This window comes from Spermophilus citellus (genome assembly GCF_964194105.1).
Source record: "Spermophilus citellus genome assembly, chromosome: 5".
Lineage (NCBI taxonomy): Eukaryota > Metazoa > Chordata > Mammalia > Rodentia > Sciuridae > Spermophilus > Spermophilus citellus.
In genome coordinates, this window is record NC_138186.1 from 123315189 (window position 1) to 123336454 (window position 21266).

A 21266-nucleotide genomic window follows, 5' to 3' on the forward strand; every position below is an offset into this window, starting at 1 on the left:
TATAATCTGAATTATAATGGAATAGGATCACTCTGGCTATGCTGAGAACCTCCATACAGAGGTGAGAGTGAGGGCAGGGGCACTGGTTTGGAGGCTGTTGCAAGCAAGACGTGGTGTGGCTTAAACCATCACAGTGGTGGTGAAAATGGATGCATTTTCGAGAAGAGCCAACAAAATATGCTGATGGTTGGGATATGGAAAGAAAGGTAGGAAGGGAGAATAGAGGAACCGGAATTTGTGCGTGAATTCCTGGCAGGATTTGTTGCCAGTAACGAGATGGGGAAGTCTGAGAAAGCAGTGCTTATGTCTTTGGGTTGGTTCCATGTATGTATCATTGTTTTAAAAACCAAATCTGTGGTATTCTGAATTTGATTATGATTCATAATAAGACATTTTGAAAGTACCCAGGGATTTTGAAGCTAAAGAACTATGATCTGTGAGATTAAAAAAAAAAAAAAAAAAAACTACATGTATAAAAGTGTTTTAAGTATGTGAAAGGCAGCAAGAAAAAAAAAAGGTAAATTTTATCATTGATGAGCATTTGAAGATTTGAATACTGAAAAAGAATGGAGGAATGCTTGAATATATAAGTAAGGACCCAAAAATAGATTCATATATAATGATAAGAGCATTTCTCCACATATACTTACCCAGCAAACTGAATTTCCATTTTAGTCAAATGAACTGAAGGATATAATGCCAATTAAATACTTTCCTTTGCATTTCCCTAAGTCTTTTGCTTAACATCTACATATTTCATTTTTAGGCAATTTCTAACGCTTTTTAAAAAAGGTATAAGACTAGTATATTCTGGGGATGTGGTCGTGGCTCAGTGGAAGAGCACTTACCTAGCATGTGTGAGGCACTAGGTTTGAACCTCAATACCACATGAAGAAAAAAAAATAATAACAAATAAAATAAAGGTATTGTGTTCATCTATAACTTAAAAAAAAAGACTAGTATATTCTGCTGTTGTTTTTCTGCATATAAACTTCAGAGAAAAAATAGCAAAAGTTGAGTAAGGAAAAAATTTGATGAAAACTACTATCATATTTTCCTTTTTAATAGGTTATAAAGCATTATGGCAAGACTTATAATTTTAGCAGGACTTTAAATAATTCCATTAAACGGAAGAGAAAGGGAATGTGGAGTGAGGAATCCCCACGACTATCATTCAGCTTGGTGATTCACTAGAATAAATCACAAAATTTGATATAATCATAGTTATGGTGTAATAGGGCCAGGATGCAAGTTAAGTAGGTAAAGGGAAAAGGAACATTGGGTAAAGTCCAGGAAAACCAGACACAAGCTTCCAGGTGTCCTCTCCTAGTGGAGTCACAACAGCTTGTGATGAGATTCTTGCCATCCTGGAAAGCTCACCTGAACCTTGATGTCCATATCTCTTGCTGGAATTCAGTCGTGTGGGCATGAAACACCTGTGTGATTGACTTCAGCTACTCAGAATATATTCCCGCTAGAGCAAAGGTTTACCAAAAATGTTGCTTGCATAAATGTCTGATCAAAGTCGTACCACTTGACCCAAAGCCTCAGGCATAAAGAAAAAAAAAATCTCTTTGTTAGGCAGAATATTCCAGGGCTCAGTGCTCATCTGCCAGGAGCTGGCCCAGGGCCAATCCTAAAGACAAGCTTCTTTTGGGAAAGTGTAGCTTTTGAGCCTCTTGGGCCTGCTGAGTTAACCCTTTCCTACATAGCAGGATAGGCACTGAACATGGAATTAGTGCTTTTTAGACATGGTATTGTTACAGGATTATTATAGAATAAACTGATAAATCCTGATTCTGGAAGACACGATAAAAGGCTATACCCAAAATATGCACCATTTCAAAAAGGGTCTAGCTAAATTCATAAATGATCAAGTAAGAATAGATTATATAAGAGGTTAGACATGTTTTGTGGTATTTCTACTGAAAAATCTACAATAGATATTATGACTCACCCACAGGACTTTGCAAATACAAGCTAGAAGAAACAGAAAAACTGACTTGAAAGTATATGTGGTATTGACCCGATTCAAGAAAGAAGCCAAAAGCCGGGGGGGATGGGGTTGTGGCTCAGTGGTTGAGGGCTCGCCTAGCACACGTGAGGCCCTGGGTTCGATCCTCAGCACCAGATATAAATAAATAAATAGAAAACAAAGATATTATGTTCAACTACAACTAAAAAATAAATATTTTTAAAAAAGAAGCCAAAGGAGAAAAGACAGCCCAGAAGTTGATGTTGAATAGTCTCAGGAGTCTGTCTTTAAAATGCAGAGTAATATTGCTTTGAGGGAAAAATGAAAACATTCTGGTAAGAAAATTAGATGCAGAAGAAACAATGCCGCAGTCTTGGCTGGGCACAAGATCACGAGCCACCACACAGCTTTGTAGATTCAAACAGCAATTCTTTATTCCCGAACTCACACCGGCCTCCACACACGCTCTGGGGAAATCCCAGTTCTCCTCCCCCCAATTCACCTACTCCACGAGGCTTTTTTCCAATCTCCTTTGAATCTCATGAGAACTCAACGGGAACAAGCAGCAGGAACACCCTAATCCCAGCAGCAATAATCTTCAACCTCCAACTTCCCTAAAACCCCTATTGTCTTAAACCGGGAACACCCTAAACCCAAGGACCAGGATACTTCCTCAAACCTGATCAGCTCTAAACCCGGATCCGCCTTCCTTGAGCAAGGTCACCTTACATGCAATGTCAACAGCGAAATCCATTTAACATGGGGTACGCTAGCAAGGAAATTTCGATGCGTCATTTCTACTTGGCAATGGCCCTCAGCAAAACAAGACAGAGAAGGTGATTTCCAAATAATCAGTTTGAGAAAATATAGTGAAGAAATCAGTTTTGAATAGAAGGTGAACTTAGTTTTAGATGTAAGATGAGCACTGTGGGCAATAAGTTATCAGGAATCAGGTGGGAGTGATCATGAGAGGTGCACAGTCAGAATCCTTCCATGTGAAGTGCTGCAGCTGCACATTTGTGGGAAGTCCCAGGACATAGGTACTGGAGGAGACTCATGGAAAGACAGCAAGTGAGGCATAGTGGTGAAAATTTTGACTCTGAAATCAGATCTGGAGTCAAAAACAAACCTGACCACACATAGAGTGTCACTGGCTAAATTATGTAACCATTCTAAATGTCACTTTCCTCATCTGTTGAAGATGAAACAGATGTCAGAATTAAACTTGGTAATGAAATAAGCATGCTTTGCACAGTACAACCAATGACTATCTTAGAAAGAAGCATAAGAATAATTTTCCAGAGAATTATTAGGAGAATATGGTATCCCTGAAACTGAAAATCTTCAACGTGTTGAAGAAGAGGAAATATACTTTAGGATATTATAGGTAGTCAGCATTTGGGAGAGTGAGTGCCAAGAAAAGGTCACTGGGTTTCTCTAAGGTGTTTTTGAAAGAGTTCTTGGCTTGAGTAGCTTTAATTAGTGCAACAATCAGGATTTCCAGAGAAAGAACCAATAAGAGATCTCTTTCCTTGTCTATCTATTTATATCTGTATCTATATCTACCTATCTAATCTATCTAGAAAGAATGTTATCATGGGTATTGACTCATGCAATTATGAGGCTCAGAGATCCCAACATTGGCTGCCATCTGCAAGCTGGAGACTCAGGAAAGCTGGCAGTGTAGTACCACCCCGAGTCCTAAGACCTGAGACCAGGAAAACTGATGGTGTAAGTCCCAGTGGGAGAATAGGAGACCAATGTCCCAGCTCAAGCCCTCAGGCATGGTGCTGGGAGATATTCTGCCTTTTTGTTGTATTCAGGTCCTCAAAGGATTGGAAAAGTCCTAGGGACATTGGGGAGAGTAGTCTACTTTATTCAGTTTACGGATTGAAATGCTAATCCCTTCTAGAAGCCTCTTTACCTACACTTCCAGAAACAACATTTTACTACATATCCTGCACCCCATGACCCAGACAAGTCCACACATAAAATGAACTATCACATAACTAGTAAGAAATAAAGTCATTTACCTCGAACTCAAAGGGGAAAAGTTAGTGACACAGAATGAAAGAGAGTATTGTACACAAACTGAAGGAGTTACATCAGCTGAAAATGAATGTCTCTTGTCATTTTCAGGAAGTGGATGTTTTTCCATTAAGCACCAAATTTTCAAAAGTTACATTTAAATCCCAAAGAAACTTTTACATTTCAAAAGGACTGATGTTTCTACATTTAGGATGTTTCCCTAACTGTGTAAGCACATATGTATCAGTATATTGTGTATCAGTAAGCTTTATCTACAAACTTTGGTTGGTGAAGAAATTGTATTCAATTTAAAGACTTCCTTTTCCCCCAGATGTATTCAATCACTTAGAATCCTTAGCCTGAAAGTTATTAATGTGCAGTTGAGCAGGAAGGAGAAACTTCTTGTCATCAAATACTTTATATTTATCAAAATATTTGGTATTTTTAGACTCTGGAAGAGACTGCAAGGTAGTCCATTAACAATCCATTGTACGTATTTGGGGAATGAAGGTCTCTGGGTGAGTTTTGTGGGCACTTCCTTAGGAGTCATGGTGCCCCCTCTCGCTGTTGGCCTGACCTTGCCTTTCTCATTGACAAGATAATGATGACTGCTACTGTTTCTTGAACTCTTTCTAAATCCTGGCACCCTTTTAATGGTTTAAATATATCAGCTAATTTAAGCCTCACGAAACTCTGCAAAGAAGGGCTTTATCCATTTTACAGAGGGAGGAAAACAGGAACATCGCTGAAGATGCAGTGGTGCTAGAGGTCAAACCCAGAAAGTCTGGTTCCAGCTTACGCCTTCAGCCACTAATCACGTTCTGAGGTGAATCATAACTAGCATTTTTAAAAATTTTTATTAGTTGCTCCAGACAATACAATGATCTTGACATATCATACATTTGATTCAAATGGGGTATGAATTCATAATTAGCATTTTTGATCATCATAAAGTGATACATGCTTTATAGGTGTTATTTAATATTCCAACCAGTCTATAAGAGAAATATCTAATTTTTATTTAATTTTAAATGAAGAAAGAGGTTTAGACAGTTTATCCATCTCTTTTCTTCCTGAATCTGTATCAGGAATAAAATTGTACTTCAGTTTCCATGAGTACTTCGTGGTGTAGTTTAACTGGTATTTAAAATTCTGTAAGGTTGAGATTTAGCTTTTGACTTCAATTATACTTATTCTTCCCCCCCCCCCCCCCCGGCTTTTTAGCCAGTAAAGCCACAAAAGTGCATTTTCATAGTTAAATCTATTGCTGAGAAAGCCATAGCTGGCCCTTGGGACTCTTTCAAGAAAAACTCTGGTTACTTTCCATTGGAGAAATTTTGAAAAAGAAGAAGAAAAAAAAAAGATTGTGAATTTCCTCCTGGGGCCAGGAACAATAGGTTAAGTACATTGCTTTGGATGGAGGGAAATGCTTATTCATCTTTATTGTCAGACAGTAGTACAAGCACTGCAGTTTTTACAAAAATCTCAGAAACACAATTTCTTCTATATTTATCCTATAGTTATTTAGGATAATTTCCTTGTTCATATCCTCAATTCCTAGCATAGTTTCATGTTCCCTTTCAGGGAATAGTGTACTGAAAGACATGACATGCATCAATTACTATCTTTTAAAGATTCAGGTAAAGAAGTAGCAGATGATGTTCGGTTGATAAAGTGCTACATATAATAGAATCTACTTATAGCTTCTCAGAAAGTATAATCCTTTCACTTTCCCTTTTAGCCTGTTTATAAGCAAAATTAAGTGCCCTGCTAGTCTCATCAGAGACTTCATACCTCCCACCTCTGCCCTCCTTTCTCTTTGCCACCATGAAAATGATCATGATTTTACTTTCTTTCTGCATTTTAAATGCTAACCCCTCTTTCAAAAGCTGGATCTTAATGGTTCTTAGCTTTGTAGTCATGTGTACCAGGCAAACCTCTACTACTAAATTATGCATTCAGTTTGATAGCCACTGAAGTACTCACTCAAGTGGTCTCTGGCAAACAGGGATGGAGCTTTCAAACTGACAGCAGAAAATCTTTGTGGCCATTTCAAACATAATTTAGAAGTGTTACTCTTCTCATATAAGTTGTAAAATTACCATTGTTGGCGTAGGAAAGTAAGTGGACTTCATGTTATGTTATGAGAAAATGTATCTCTGTGAAAACCTTCCAGGGGCAATTATAGATATGTTCTTTGCACCGAGCTGCACTTAACTTAAAACCTAACCAAATGTTTCTCTGATGTTGTGTGTGAAGGTGGTGAGCATCATTATTACTCACAGTGTGGTTTTGCTGTGTGGGCTCAGAGTTATAATTACTCCTTCAGTAGTGTGTGTGAATTCTAGAGAGTTCCATATGCTATCATTTCATATTGTGGATTTTTGTTTAGAAATGACTTTTGGGAGGTATTTTTCATTTCACCCTTAAGTAAGGAAATAATAATCCCTCAGTAAAAGGAAGTTTCACTTTTATTAAGAGCTTTTGGTTTTTAAGTTTTTCTTTTTTTGTCTGAGTCTACAGGCTTTACTCATCAGAGAATATAGTTTTAGGGAATGACTGCATGGTATTCAAACCATATGTTTTCTTAGGATTTGACATATTTAAAGGTAAGATTAGATTTATTTCACTACAAAGATTTGTCAAAAATATAGAAGGTTTGATATATGATAGAAGTATCATATTTTGATACTGAGGAAAAAGTTTTCTTTTCCAAAAAATTATTTTAATCATGCATCTAATAAAATTGAAATAGGAAAGTGAGAGAACTTAAAAAATATGTATATTCCATTAATTAAAATATATGGAAATGGTGTCAAGTAGAACATGTAAGGAACAAGGTGTTTCCCAAGCATGTGAAAATAGATTTTTCTGAGGGTTAAAGGTAGTGATTTTGACCAGTCGAGTTGACCCAGGTCCAAGGTCCTTCCTGTTATCTTTGTCCTGATTTATTCCTCTTCACCAGGAAAGCATATGATAATTTTACTTCCTTTGTCAATTTCCTATGAAGCCAGAAATATTTCTCAATCTGCTTGATAGTTATATTTATCGTAAACAGATATGCTGACATTGGAGTTACAATGTTAGCATTCTAGAATGTTAGAATATGTGTGTGTGTGTGTGTGTGTGTGTGTGTGTGTGTGTGTGTGTATGGGAGAGAGTTGATTAACATTAGATAGAAGCTCACCTCCCAGAATAATCAGCTGAGATACTGATGACATAGACAGCCTGACTAGATGATTCTAGACTGAGGTTATCCCATCACCTCTGGCAGTGACAGCAGATGTCCCCTGAGTATTCATGAATCCTTTCTATTGTAAAATATGTTACTGGGAAACAGCTTTCCAGCCAGAGATTGTGTTTCCCAGCTACTATGGTATCACTGAGACTTTCTTTTAAAAGAATACAGTAAGAAGCAGTTCCTCTTGTGCTTCAGGAATCACTGGTCTTGAGAAGCATTCAAACTCAGTTCATAGCTTATTTAATCTGTTGTTCATTTAGTTGGGGCCATCTCCTCACACCAGCACTTGAAAAATTTTAAGGATCATATGCTTTCCTTTCTAGTGAGTGATGAGCTTACTATGAATGATGAGTTGAAGAGTTGGGATCACTGTGTTCCAATTTCAGCTAAGTTTCTAACAAGCAGCATGACCTCACCCTAGTCAGTTAACAACTCTGGTTCTCAATATTTGCCTATAAAATCAGAAGATTTAGTTTCTTTCAAATAAAATGCTTTTGGGGTAGGTTAGTATGAATTTACATGTCTGGAACTTATCTTCTACTAAAAAATAAATATTTATTGCACCCTTATTCCATGTTGAGTTTTAGGCTGAGTGTATCACAGGCATTCAGGCACCCCATGAAGAAGGTACCATTTTATGGATGAGACAATGGAGGCTTTGAGAGTGGAAGTCAGTTGATCAAAGCTAGCAGAGAGCTGAGCTGCGATTTATCCTTAGGTCTGCCCAACTCCTCACTCCATACCGTTAATCATTATGCTGTGCTCCTTAGATTTGGCACATACAAGGGTTTTTAATCCATCTTAATTTGGGATATGTTTTACTTTCTATGGGGTGATTTTTCTCTTCCATCCTTATACTTTCTATATTTTCTAAAGCCTGAGGAATTGAAAGAACTTTTGTACTTACCATGTGTTTCATTCTATAAGCAGTCTCAGACGATTTGGAAACTAACATCTTTTTTTGAAACTTGATGTACTAGTTTAGGGTTCAGTTCTTTCCCTCTCGGCCTACTCTTTCTGTACTTTCTTTGTTTAAAGATGGCAAAAATGGAACTTCTAATGTTGTTGAAAGTTCTTAACAATTTGTTTGGTTAAAGGAAAGAAACTTGGCTTAGTATTTAGGGGATTCAGGGTCTATTTCAGCCTTTGAAGTTTATTCTTTTGGAACAAACAATACTGTTTTGCCACATTTTTAGATTATTGTAAAGTAAAAGATCAAATATGTGACAAGCATTTAGAATCAGAGAAACAAAAGTTTCTCTGTCTGTCAGCAATCACAATATCTGTAGTGGATTACTGCAATCAGAATTAAAGCAAAATAATTTGGAGCTTTTTGTGGCATTATGAAGATCTACTTAAGACAATTATAATTCATCTGACTTGGTCTAACTTGGACTAATGTACATACATGAAGGCATCCAGGTAGAAGGATGGTCAAATTGCTATCTGAATTTATTGTCTTATAGTAACAGTGATTCTTAAGTGACTATCCATTGATAAGTGAAAACTTAGTCATATTTTACTAAGCTGTATAGAATAAGATAAAAAGTGGGAAGGATAACTGGATTATGAAAGTGTATGAAAGTGAAGAGGAAGAGGGAAGTGTGAATTTCAGGGAAATGAGGCTCAATAAGGTCATTGAGAAACAGCCTAAGGCTTGAATTCTGGATAACTATGTGTTAATAGAGTCAGCTGCTGAGTGTAGCTAGTGGTTTTACAGTGTGGAAATGCCCCTTCATGAATTAGGCCAGAGGCTTAAGGGAGCTGGCAGTGCTCTGTTATTTCTGAAATAACAGAGTGAACTAAGAAGTGTGTAGCTTGAAAGAGCGTCCATGGCATCTCAAAGTTCAGTCTCATTTCTCCCAGGCTCCATGTGTGGGAGAGAGGAATGGTAGGTAGAATGGGAGGTTTGGGGTTGGTCTTTCTGGTATACTCCATTGTCTTCAGCATTGATTGTTTCTCTGAACCTTTTCAGAGTCTCCCAAAGTTTCTTCAAACACTATACTCAACAATTTTTGCCATGTTCGTATACCTTCTTTTCTTATTTTTAAACTCGAATGTATTTTACTTTTTATTTGTTCTATTTAGTTATGCATGATAGTAGAATGTATTTTGACACATATATATGGAGTATAACTTCTCATTCTTCTCATTATATATGATATAGAATTAACATTGGTCATTTAATCATATATGTGCATAGGAAAGTCATGTCTGATTCATTTTGTCTTTCCTGTTCCCATTCCCCCTCCCCTTCTTTCATTCCATTTTGTCTAATACAAAGTACTTCTATTCTTCCCTATGGACCCCCCCCCATTGCGAATTAGCATCTGCATATCAGAGAATACATTCGCATCCATTTACCATCAAATGCCATTATTCTGTTCTTTATGACTAATATTCTGTTGTATATCTATATTACATTCTCTTTACCCATTCATCTGTTGAAGAGTACCCAGGTTGGTTCCATAAACTTGAATATATTTTAAACACAAACTTTATATTTTTGTTGTAATCTCAACTTTAGTATGTTATAGTTTTTCTTAACTCACACTGAAATAAGTACATAAAATTAGCATAAAACCTGCCTATTTGGGTTCTCTTAAAATTATCTTGAGAAATTCGCTTTTCATTTAATTTTAGCTCTTCTCTTTATAGATTGGGTAGACAGAGAGCCTACAGTGAATGATCAAAGGGGAAGTTCAAAGACTGGAAATAGGGGATTTGGAGTAGAATTTTCTAGACAAATGTAAAATGATGGATAGGAACTATGTTTCCCTGTAGGTTATTAGCCTAAAGCAAATTTGGATTAGACTTACATTTAATTTTTCTTTCTTTTTTAAATCATAAAGACCAAAAAATCTACTGTGTAGTGTTTAGGCTACTTACATTTTTAGACTTTGTGTTTTCTCCCATTAATTTCTTGGCAGAAATTTTGTCTGGAAAATTTCAAACTTGCCTTGGCTTCAAGTAGAGGGGAACAGGATTTACAAGATTTCTTCTTGTTCATGTTAGTGATGAGATATACTCACTAGCTCCCAAACCCAAGAGTTTAGTTCTGAGCCAGCATCTGTGAGTTACCTTTTATATGCCAGACTCAGTACTGAGCCCCGTGATGCACAGAGGAAGCCATGGCTCCTGCCCTCTGGAAGGCCAGACATGTGAAAAGCTGAAACAGTCCAGTGTGATGCGGTATGTGCCAGATCCAGGAGAAACCAACTCCTTGTGTAGATCAACAAAGGCCTTAATAGCTGGGAGAACAGGAGGGCCTGGGCGCATTGAGGCAACGTACAGTTAGTTAGTGGCAGGGTCCTTCCTTTCTCCTTAGGTAATCTCCATAGATGAGTGTTATACAGAATTTCTGTGGGTTCTGCATTGGCCCACATGATGTTCCCAGGAGCCATTAATGCTTTGAATATACAATAACTTGCAGCCTTGCTTCTCTGCCACTTTCACATGAATTTGAAACAAAAACTAGGGAGCCTTAAAAAATAGTTGGCATATTGAGATGGCATCATTTCCAAAACAATCTCTGAATGAGGTTCTGTGCTTCAGGGTCAACTCTTCTTGTTTAAATATACTCAGGCCTACCCTATGTAACTGGAAGCAGTGTGACTGGGATTATAGGGTGAGTTTTGTCAGGTTAGACAAGTTGTCTTTTCAGTGTAAAGAACTCTTTAGAGCACCCCTCACTATCTGAATGACTCCATGTCTGGGTAGCAGGGTAGTATGTGCAGGGCGGGAGAAACAGAATAAAGCAAATCAACCTTTGCCAGTTTAGGGAATGTTTGTACAGAATCTGAGGTAGCAAAATTCTGGTCTCCACTTACCTTCTTACCCTCCCCATAACCTGAGCCCCTCTCCCCTCACCCCCTGCATCACAGTCACAAACCAATAGTTGATAGAACTTCAATTGCTTCAAATGCTTATGGGGGCCAATTAAAGGAGAACCTTCCAGCCTCTTCTGGGTTTCTAAATACCCACTATGCTAATTGTACTGATGCCAGCTTCCAGTCTTCGACTTTTGGGGATTTTATAAATATACGGGCTTTTCTTTTTCTAAATCACTGGCAGGACTTTTTTTTTTTTTTTTTTTTTTTTTCCTGAAAGGAGCAAGAAATAATCCCTTGAGGAGATTGAGCACTACTTCAGACCCAGCCACTTCTCTGTGTTGCCAGAGACCTTGCCCCTCCTCAGGCATAACCTTAGAGGACTATTTCTTTTGGCCAGGTCTCTGACCTTGAAGGATCCACCCAGCTGCCTTGAAGCTTTGGGTGCTAGACATAATATTGGCAGAATCCAAGAGTTATTTCTGTTTTATGTGTTTTATTTAGCATGACTGTATTAACTTTTTTTTTATTCACCAGACGTTCTGCTCTAAAATATAGAATGCTTCCCCCAAACCACTGCTGTTGAGTTTTCTTATACATATATTTATAGTCTAAAGCACATTTAAGAATATAGAGACTCTTAGAATAAGGTAGCACCCACAAGGGATGCCATATTGCCTTTCTCTTGGAGTCAGGACAGGTCGAGAATGTGGATTGACCTTCAGTCTGTGTTACGTTTCAGTTTTTTCTCTTGAATGTGATGAGGCAGTTTTTCCTTGGAAAAATAGTTTGTGTTCAGCTTGGGAGGTGGATTTTTCACCGTCGGCTTTTCCCTTTAATAATTGAAAACCACTGTTCATTATTTACATAAAACTGTCTTTTTCTGGTCTGCTTTCTATAACCTTTCCCCTCTTAAGAATTTTAAGAATTCCCTGACTTTCCTCTGGGGGATTTTATGCCTGCCTTATCCCAGATGTGGACATAGACTATGCTGAGGGTTTTTTGTTTTTGTTTTTGTTTTTGTTTTTTTTTAGTGTGCCTACATTTGAAAGATGTTCTTTTAACCTGTGTACAAATCTACCACTGAAAAGAGGGGCTTTTAAGAAAGTGAAGTAGTTGAGAAAATATGTGAACTTGGTTTAAATTTTTGATTTACTGAATGACTCCCAACATCTCATAGGCAAAATGAAAAAATAGACCATAATTTCAGATAATAAAGGGAAAACACACATGTTATTTCAGCATTTTAATTCCTAGATTTTATTTTCTGAATGAAGGCATGTCAGTTTCTAGTCCAGGCAGCCCTGTGTCTGGTCTTCAGGATGGGTTGGCTGATGTCAGCCAGGGAATGCATGAGCTTGGCTGATGTTCATACTCTCTTTGTCCTCTCTGTCTCCACCTTCTGTTCACACAAAGAGAATCTGTAGCCACACTCATGGTATTTTGTCTCCTTACATGTGCATAGATGTCTTGTTCTTAGTCCCTGGTTCAGAATGTAAAATGCTAGGAAGACGGAAGTTAGAGTGAAGGAGCCTATATTAAGAAATACAGGATTTTCTGTTTTTTCATAATGTGTGCTCAGATTCCTAGCTGACAGTTCACCCTCAGCTTTTGGTTATTGTGGTTTATGTATTAATGTCTAAAAAATACCATAAAATCTAAACTTCTCTGCATTTGACAAACAATGTCAAGGTTTGTTCTTTCCCTACTTGAACAAACATACTGTTTCTCTAGTAAATTTCTTCCTAATTCATATTTTTGTTGTATTTAAAAAATAAAAATTTGTAAGTTTTAATTTTAATTCTTTTCCTAGTAAGTGAGGTTCCCATCTACCCCCAACCTGTGCCGTGTTCCTTTGAGTGACATATGCTCTTCTTTATTTTCTCATGTAGGATCTTTCGAAGATGGTTTGGCTGCCTTGGAGGTTTGGAGATCTGATGCCACAATGAGGACTCACACACGGGGGGCCCCCAGTGTGTTTTTCATATATTTGTTTTGCCTCGTGTCAGCGTACATCACTGACGAGAACCCAGAAGTCATGATCCCCTTCACCAATGCCAACTACGACAGCCACCCAATGCTGTACTTCTCTAGGGCAGAGGTGGCTGAGCTCCAGCTCAGGGCTGCAAGTTCACATGAGCACATTGCGACCCGGCTCAGAGAGGCTGTGCACACTATGCTGTCCAGCCCCTTGGAATACCTCCCTCCCTGGGATCCCAAGGACTACAGTGCCCGCTGGAATGAAATTTATGGAAACAACTTGGGCGCCTTGGCAATGTTCTGCGTGCTGTATCCTGAGAACATTGAAGCCCGTGACATGGCCAAAGACTACATGGAGAGGATGGCAGCGCAGCCTAGTTGGTAGATTTTTGTCTTTTTCTTCCTTTTCTATTAACTGCAATTTAAAGAAATGAATCCATCAATGAAACCTCAGAGACCAGGTTTTCATGTGTTTGTGTGTGTGTGTGTGTGTGTGTGTGTGTGTGTAGGAGGAGTGCTTGTTACTTGTGTTGCCTGTGGCTTATGAGCGGCCTATTTCAAAAAACACAGTTACCACACCATGTTTCAAGTAAGAAGGAAAATGTTTAGATGCAAATTAACCAAAGAAAAAAATAATTTGCTAACTTGGGCATACAGTGTCGGGTTGATTGTTAAGAATTCTTTCTCCTTTATGCAATCTGCATGTACAGTCATGTATCACTTAACAACAGGGATGTGTTCTGAGAAATGCACCATTAAGTGGTTTTGGCATTGTACAGACGTCAAAAGGTGTACTTACACATACCTACATAATATAGCCTATTGCATACCTGAGCTATTTAGTATATGTGTTCAGTGTATATGTGTGGTGTATACAAATACATACATACATTATACTCCAGTCCCTTGGAGTACTTCCCTCCCTGGAACTCCAAGGACTACAGTGCCTACTGGAATGAAGTTTATAGAAACATTTGGGGGCCTTGTACACATACACATGCCATATATGCGTGTGTGTATGTATATATATATATATATATATATATATATATATATACATACACACACATATATATAAAATGCAATTATATATTTATATGTACATACACACATTATATATATGTGTGTATGTGATCATATATACAGAATGTGTGTATGTATATATAAACATATAACTGCATTTTATATACATATGTATATGTATATGAACATTAGTAGGGTTTTTTTTTTGTTTCTATTTCGGTATTAGGTTTTGATTGATCGCTCCCTGTGATTTAAACTTTTGGCTAGCAAGAAATTTCAGCCAATTAGGACTTATATGCATTTTATGACAATAAGGAGCTACAAGTCAGTATGATGGATTACTAACAATTTAAAATAATATTCTACCCAGTAAACAACCAGACTGTCCAAACCTTTCGGAAAATCAGTGTTATAGTATAATTGTGTGAAGAATTCTAACTATGTAATAGTTTACTTTTAGAGGTTTACAATTCAAGAACAAGCTTCGAATATCTTTTGATTAGCTTGAATTCATTTTATTTGTTTATAATTAATGCTTCCATCTGCTTCCAGAAAGATACAGGCTGAATTGACTAAACTAGGCATTCTGTAGTTATTTTTAAGTGATACTGAGTTTTAATATTCATTCATGGTTCAGTTATATGATATAAGAAATATCCTTTGAAAATTACATAAGATGCCACTTGTAATAGGGATGGCGAGGGCGCATTTTTAAATGTTTAGAAAAATCAGTGAATGCAAGTAATTTTGTGATGAATTGCATCTTTCATAAATTATATTTTGTATATCACAGAGGTGAAGAATAGTGATTTGTGAGTTTAAGAAGTATCTGAAATTTCTTATTGAAAAAAATTATGGAAGAGTTGCCATTAAATCCATAAGAGAACTGCATTTTTTAGCATTATTGTTATGTATATATACTCATTTCGAAGCTTACAATGTTTTAGGATGAGAAGCATCTTTTGTTGTTGTTGTTGTTACAGAGCCTAGCCATGTATGTGGCAGTTTCTAGTTTTGAGTCACATTAACTGATCTTATTCCTGATACCAAGAGATAAAAGATAGATGGAAAATGTATCTGCTATTTGAACTATAAGATTATATTATTTAGTGTTGCAATAACTCACTTGACATTCATGCAGTTCATTAAAATGGCAACCATGTTTACCTTGTTTAGGAAAAAAAAACCCTTTAATGTTTACAAGGGTATTTTTTTCTTTTAAAGTCCTTTTTATTTCAGATAATTGAATTTTGACAGATTAAGATATTGATGAAAATATCCCATAGACATTACTGTAAAAAATTGCCTATTTTGGGCTGGGGATATAGATCAGTTGGTAGAGTGCTTGCCTTGAATGCATAAGGCCCTGGTTTCAATCCCCAGCACCACAAAAAACAAACAAACAAATAAATAAAATCATCTATTTCACCTCAGAAAAGACTTAACATTGTGAAGTGCCTTTTCTAGTGGATATACTTTTAGCATAAATACAATAACATTGAGAATTGTACAAGACTAGTATGATTTTATCATTAAAATATAAAACATTCAGATGTATTAATACAAATGAATATTGTTATTTTAGAGGATTAGATATCTTCTTTGATTGAAAGAAGGAAAATAGGTAACTTCAGGAAAAATTTTAATTTTCACATAATTTCTACAGGTTCAGATTTACTGGTCTTTGGAGATGTTTGGAAATTGATTAAAGGATGAATACTTTATTAATGGCAATATTGATAAAAATAGGTATAATTCTATGCCATTCTCCATAGCCAACAACCAATCGATGACTTAGTGGACCTGAAGTTTCTTTTCATCTCATGAAGCTGAAGGATAGAAACTAAGGGTATGCCTTTACAACTAGTTTCTAATTCCAAAAGTGATCAGTAATAGTATTATTCAGATAATAGTATTTGAACATTTCAAATTGTGCATTTTAATGATTTTATGAAAATTTCAGCTTTTTAAAAACTGAAGAAGGTTTTAACAACTTTTTAAAATGGATTTTTAAAAAAATCCATTGACTGGATTGTCCTCATTGACTTATTCATTAAATCAACAAACATTTACTGAGCATTCACTTTGTGTTGTACACTGTTGAGTGCTAGGGATTTAAAGATGAAGAAATGGCTTAGTAATTTTATAATTTGCATCCAGCAGAGGGATGGATGGATACCCAAAGCATTGGATACTAGAAGTATTTCTTCTTCTCAGAATGAAGTATAATCATTGATGAAAACTAAAGAAACCCCTCACTAAATAATCATTTAGTGAGGGGTTTCTTTAGTTTTCATCAATGATTGACTTAAACAGTGGTATCCTGTTGCACTCTAGTACAGTGGGAAAGTACCCACTTGGAGTAATCCTCCAGGCCTATGTGTAAATTCTATCTCCCCACTCTTGATCTGTGTTACATCAGATTAATTTTCTTAGTTTGAGCATTAGTGTCTTTTTCCCCCTTTTTTGATACAGGAGATTGAACCCAGGGGCACTTAACCACTGATTTACATCCCTTGCCCTTTTTATTTATTATTTTGAGACACTGTCTAAATTGTTCGGGCCTCGATAAATTATTGAGGTTGGCTTTGAACTTGAGATCCTCCTGCTTCAGCCTCCTGAGCTGCTGGGATTATAGGCATGTTCCAGCTGAGCATTAGTATCTTGAGTGTTATATAGCTGCTATATCTAACTCCTAAGGTTGTTAGGAGGATTAAGTGAGATAAATAGTATAAAGTACTCAGCAAAGGTCTTGTAACCTAGAAAGCCTCCAGTAAAAAACAGTGACAGTTATGGTAGTTACTGCTGCTGCTATTATTTTACCTAGTGCTTAGACCCTGTTTGGCTTGCAACTTGGAATGTATAAGCTCTAAGGAAACAAGTTTTTTTTTTCTTTCTTTTTTTTTTATTGATTGTTCAAAACATTACAGAGCTCATGATATATCATCTTTCATACATTAGACTCAATTGGGTTTTGAACTCCCATTTTTACCCCAAATACAGATTGCAGAATCACAACTGTTACATACTCACATTATTACATAATGGCATATTAGTGACTGTTGTATTCTGCTACCTTTCCTATCCCCTACTATCCCCCCTCCCCTCCCATCTTCCCTCTCTATCTCCTCTGCTGTTGTTCAATTCTCTCCCCTTTTTCCCCCCTCCCCCTTGCCCCTCATAACCTCTTATAATTTTGTGTATCATTGAAGGTCTCCTACCATTTCCATATGCTTTCCCTTCTCTCTCCCTTTCTCTCCCCCCATTCGTCTTTGTTTACTGTTAGTCTTTTCCTCATTCTCTTCCTTCCTGTTCTGTTCTTATTTGCTCTCTTTATATCAAAGAAGACATTTGGCATTTGTTTTTTAGGGCTTGGCTAGCTTCACTTACCATAATCTGGTCTAATGCCATCCATTTCCCTGCAAATTCTATGATTTTGTCATTTCTTAGTGCTGCATAATACTCCGTTGTGTATAGATGCCACATTTTTTTAATCCATTCATCTATTGAAGGGCATCTAGGTTGGTTCCACAGTCTAGCTATTGTGAATTGTGTCACTATAATCATTGATGTGGCCGTATCCCTATAGTGCTCTCTTTTAAGGTCCTCAGGGAATAGTCCGAGAAGGGCGATAGCTGGGTCAAATGGTGGATCCATTCCCAGATTTCCCAGGAATCTCCATACTGCTTTCCAAATTGGCCTCACCATTTTGCAGTCCCACCAGCAGTGTACAAGTGTACCCTTTTCCCCACATCCCCGCCAACACTTATTGTTGTTTGACTTCATAATGGCTGCCAATCTTACTGGAGTGAGATGGTATCTTAGAGTGGTTTTGATTTGCATTTCTCTGATTGCTAGAGATGGTGAGCATTTTTTCATGTACTTGTTGATTGATTGTATGTCCTCCTCTGAGAAGTGTCTGTTCAGGTTTTTGGCCCATTTGTTGATTGGGTTATTTGCTATCTTATTGTTTAATTTTTTGAGTTCTTTGTACATTCTGGATATTAGGGCTCTATCTGAGGTGTGAGGGGTAACAATTTGTTCCCAGGATGTAGGCTCCCTATTTACCTCTTTTATTGTTTCCCTTGCTGAGAAAAAACTTTTTAGTTTAAGTAAGTCCCATTTGTTTATTCTTGTTATTAACTCTTGGGCTATGGGCGTCCTATTAAGGAATTTGGAGCCCGACCCCACTATATGTAGATCGGAGCCAACTTTTTCTTCTATCAGACTCAGTGTCTCTGATTTGATATCTAGCTCCTTGATCCATTTTGAGTTAACTTTTGTGGATGGCGAGAGAAAGGGATTCAATTTCATTTTGTTGCATATGGATTTCCAATTTTCTCAGCACCATTTGTTGAAGATGCTATCCTTCCTCCATTGCATGCTTTTAGCCCCTTTATCAAATATAAGATAGTTGTAACTTTGTGGATTAGTCTCTGTGTCCTCTATTCTGTACCATTGGTCCACATGCCTGTTTTGGTACCAGTACCATGCTGTTTTTGTTACTATTGTTTTGTAGTACAGTTTGAACTCTGGTATTGCTATGCCTCCAGATTCACATTTCCTTCTTAGAATTGCTTTTGCTATTCTGGGTCTTTTGTTTTTCCATATGAATTTCATGATTGCTTTATCTATTTCTACAAGAAATGCCATTGGGATTTTGATTGGCCTCGCATTAAACCTGTAGAGAACTTTGGGTAATATCGCCATTTTGATGATGTTAGTTCTGCCTATCCATGAACAGGGTACATTTTTCCATCTTCTGAGATCTTCTTCTATCTCTCTCTTTAGGGTTCTGTAGTTTTCATTGTATAAATCTTTCACCTCTTTTGTTAGGTTGGTTCCCAAGTATCTTATTTTCTTTGAGGATATTGTGAATGGAGTGGTTTTCCTTAGTTCCATTTCAGAGGTTTTGTTGCTGATATACAGGAATGCCTTTGATTTATGCGTGTTGATTTTATAACCTGCCACTTTGCTGAATTCATTTATTAATTCTAGCAGCTTCTTTGTAGACCCTTTTGGGTCTGTTAAGTATATTATCATGTCATCCGCAAATAGCGATAATTTAATTTCTTCTTTTCCTATTTTTATGCCTTTAATTTCTTTTGTCTGTCTAATTGCTCTGGCTAGTACTTCGAGAACTAAATTGAATAGAAGTGGTGATAGAGGGCATCCCTGTCTTGTTCCAGATTTTAGAGGGAATGCCTTCAGTTTTTCTCCGTTTAGGATGATGCTAGCCTGAGGTTTAGCATATATAGCTTTTACAATGTTGAGGTAAGTTCCTGTTATCCCTAGTTTTTCTAGTGTTTTGAACATAAAGGGATGCTGTACTTTGTCAAATGCTTTTTCTGCATCTATCGAGATGATCATATGCTTCTTGTCTTTAAGTCTATTGATGTGGTGAATAACATTTATTGATTTCCGTATATTGAACCAGCCTTGCATCCCAGGGATGAATCCTACTTGATCATGGTGCACAAGTTTTGTGATATGTTTTTGTATTCGATTCGCCAGAATTTTATTGAGAATTTTTGCATCCAAGTTCATTAGAGATATTGGTCTGTAGTTTTCTTTCTTTGAAGTGTCTTTGTCTGGTTTTGGGATCAGAGTGATGTTGGCCTCATAGAATGAATTTGGAAGAGCTCCTTCTTTTTCTGTTTCTTGAAATAGCTTGAAAAGTATTGGTATTAATTCTTCTTTGAAGGTTTTGTAGAACTCCGCTGTATACCCATCCGGTCCAGGGCTTTTCTTGGTTGGTAGTCTTTTGATAGCTTCTTCTATTTCTTCCTTTGTTATTGGTCTGTTTAAATTGTGTGTGTCTTCCTTTCTCAATCTGGGCAGATCATATGCCTTAAGAAATTTATCGATATCTTCACTATCTTCTATTTTATAGGAATATAGGGTTTCGAAATACTTTCTAATTATCTTCTGTATTTCTGTAGTATCTGTTGTGATATTGCCTTTTTCATCCCGTATGTTGGTAATTTGAGTTCTCTCTCTTCTTCTCTTCGTTAGCATGACTAAGGGCCTGTCTATCTTATTTATTTTTTCAAAGAACCAACTTTTAGTTTTATCAATTTTTTCAATGGTTTTTTTCGTTTCAATTTCGTTGATTTCTGCTCTAATTTTAATTATTTCTTGTCTTCTACTACATTTGCTGTTGTTTTGCTCTTCCTTTTCTAGGTTTTAGAGGTGTAGTGTGAGTTCATTTATTTGTTGGTTTTTTCTTTTTTTGAGGAAAGAACTCCAAGAAATGAATTTCCCTCTTAAAACTGCTTTCATTGTGTCCCATAGATTCCGGTATGTTGTGTCTGTATTATCATTTGTCTCTAAGAATTTTTTCATCTCCTCCTTTATGTCTTCTGTAACCCACTGATCATTCAGTAACATATTGTTCATTTTCCATGTGATGTAGGATTTTTCCTTCCTTCTTTTATCATTGATTTCCAATTTCATTCCATTGTGATCAGATATGGTGCATGGTATTATCTGCACGCCTTTATACTTACTAAGAGTTGCCTTGTGGCATAATATATGGTCTATCTTTGAGTAGGATCCATGTGCTGCTGAGAAGAACGTGTATCCACTTGATGATGGTTGATATATTCTATATATGTCGGTTAAGTCTAGGTTATTGATTGTGCTGTTGAGTTCTATAGTTTCTTTATTCAGTTTTTGTCTAGAGGATCTGTCTAATGGTGAGAGCGGTGTGTTGAAGTCACCCATTATTATTGTGTTGTGGTCTATTTGACTCTTGAACTTGAGGAGAGTTTGTTTTATGAACGTTGCAGCTCCATTGTTTGGTGCATACAAATTGATAATTGTAATGTCTTGTTGGTGGATGGTTCCTTTTAACAGTATATAGTGTCCTTCTTTATCCTTCTTGATTAACTTAGGTTTAAAGTTGATTTTATTCGATATGAGTATGGCCACTCCTGCTTGCTTCCGAGGGCCATGTGAGTGGTATGATTTCTCCCAACCTTTCACCTTCAGCCTGTGTATGTCTTTTCCTATCATATGAGTCTCTTGAAGGCAGAATAATGTTGGATTTATTTTTCTGATCCAGGTTACTAGCCTATGTCTCTTGATTGGTGAGTTTAGGCCATTAACATTTAAGGTTACAATTGAGATATGATTTGTACTTCCAGTCATGCTTCTTTCTTTATTTATTTTAGTTTGGCTGGTTTTA

General features: G+C 36.8%; 1 protein-coding gene across 4 annotated transcripts in view; it reads left to right on the forward strand.

The window, feature by feature from the left end:
• DSE (dermatan sulfate epimerase) overlaps positions 1 to 21266 on the forward strand; it is a 74314-nt gene that overhangs the window by 13896 nt on the left and 39152 nt on the right. For 3 of the 4 annotated variants that reach the window (XM_081296343.1, XM_081296347.1, XM_081296348.1), the window contains exon 2: positions 12967 to 13435. In XM_081296343.1, the coding sequence (XP_081152469.1) occupies positions 13020 to 13435 (416 nt within the window). In that variant the 5' untranslated portion in view covers positions 12967 to 13019. Of the gene's footprint in view, positions 1 to 12966; positions 13436 to 21266 lie in introns of those variants that run through there. The other variant, XM_081296344.1, reaches the window with a different exon arrangement.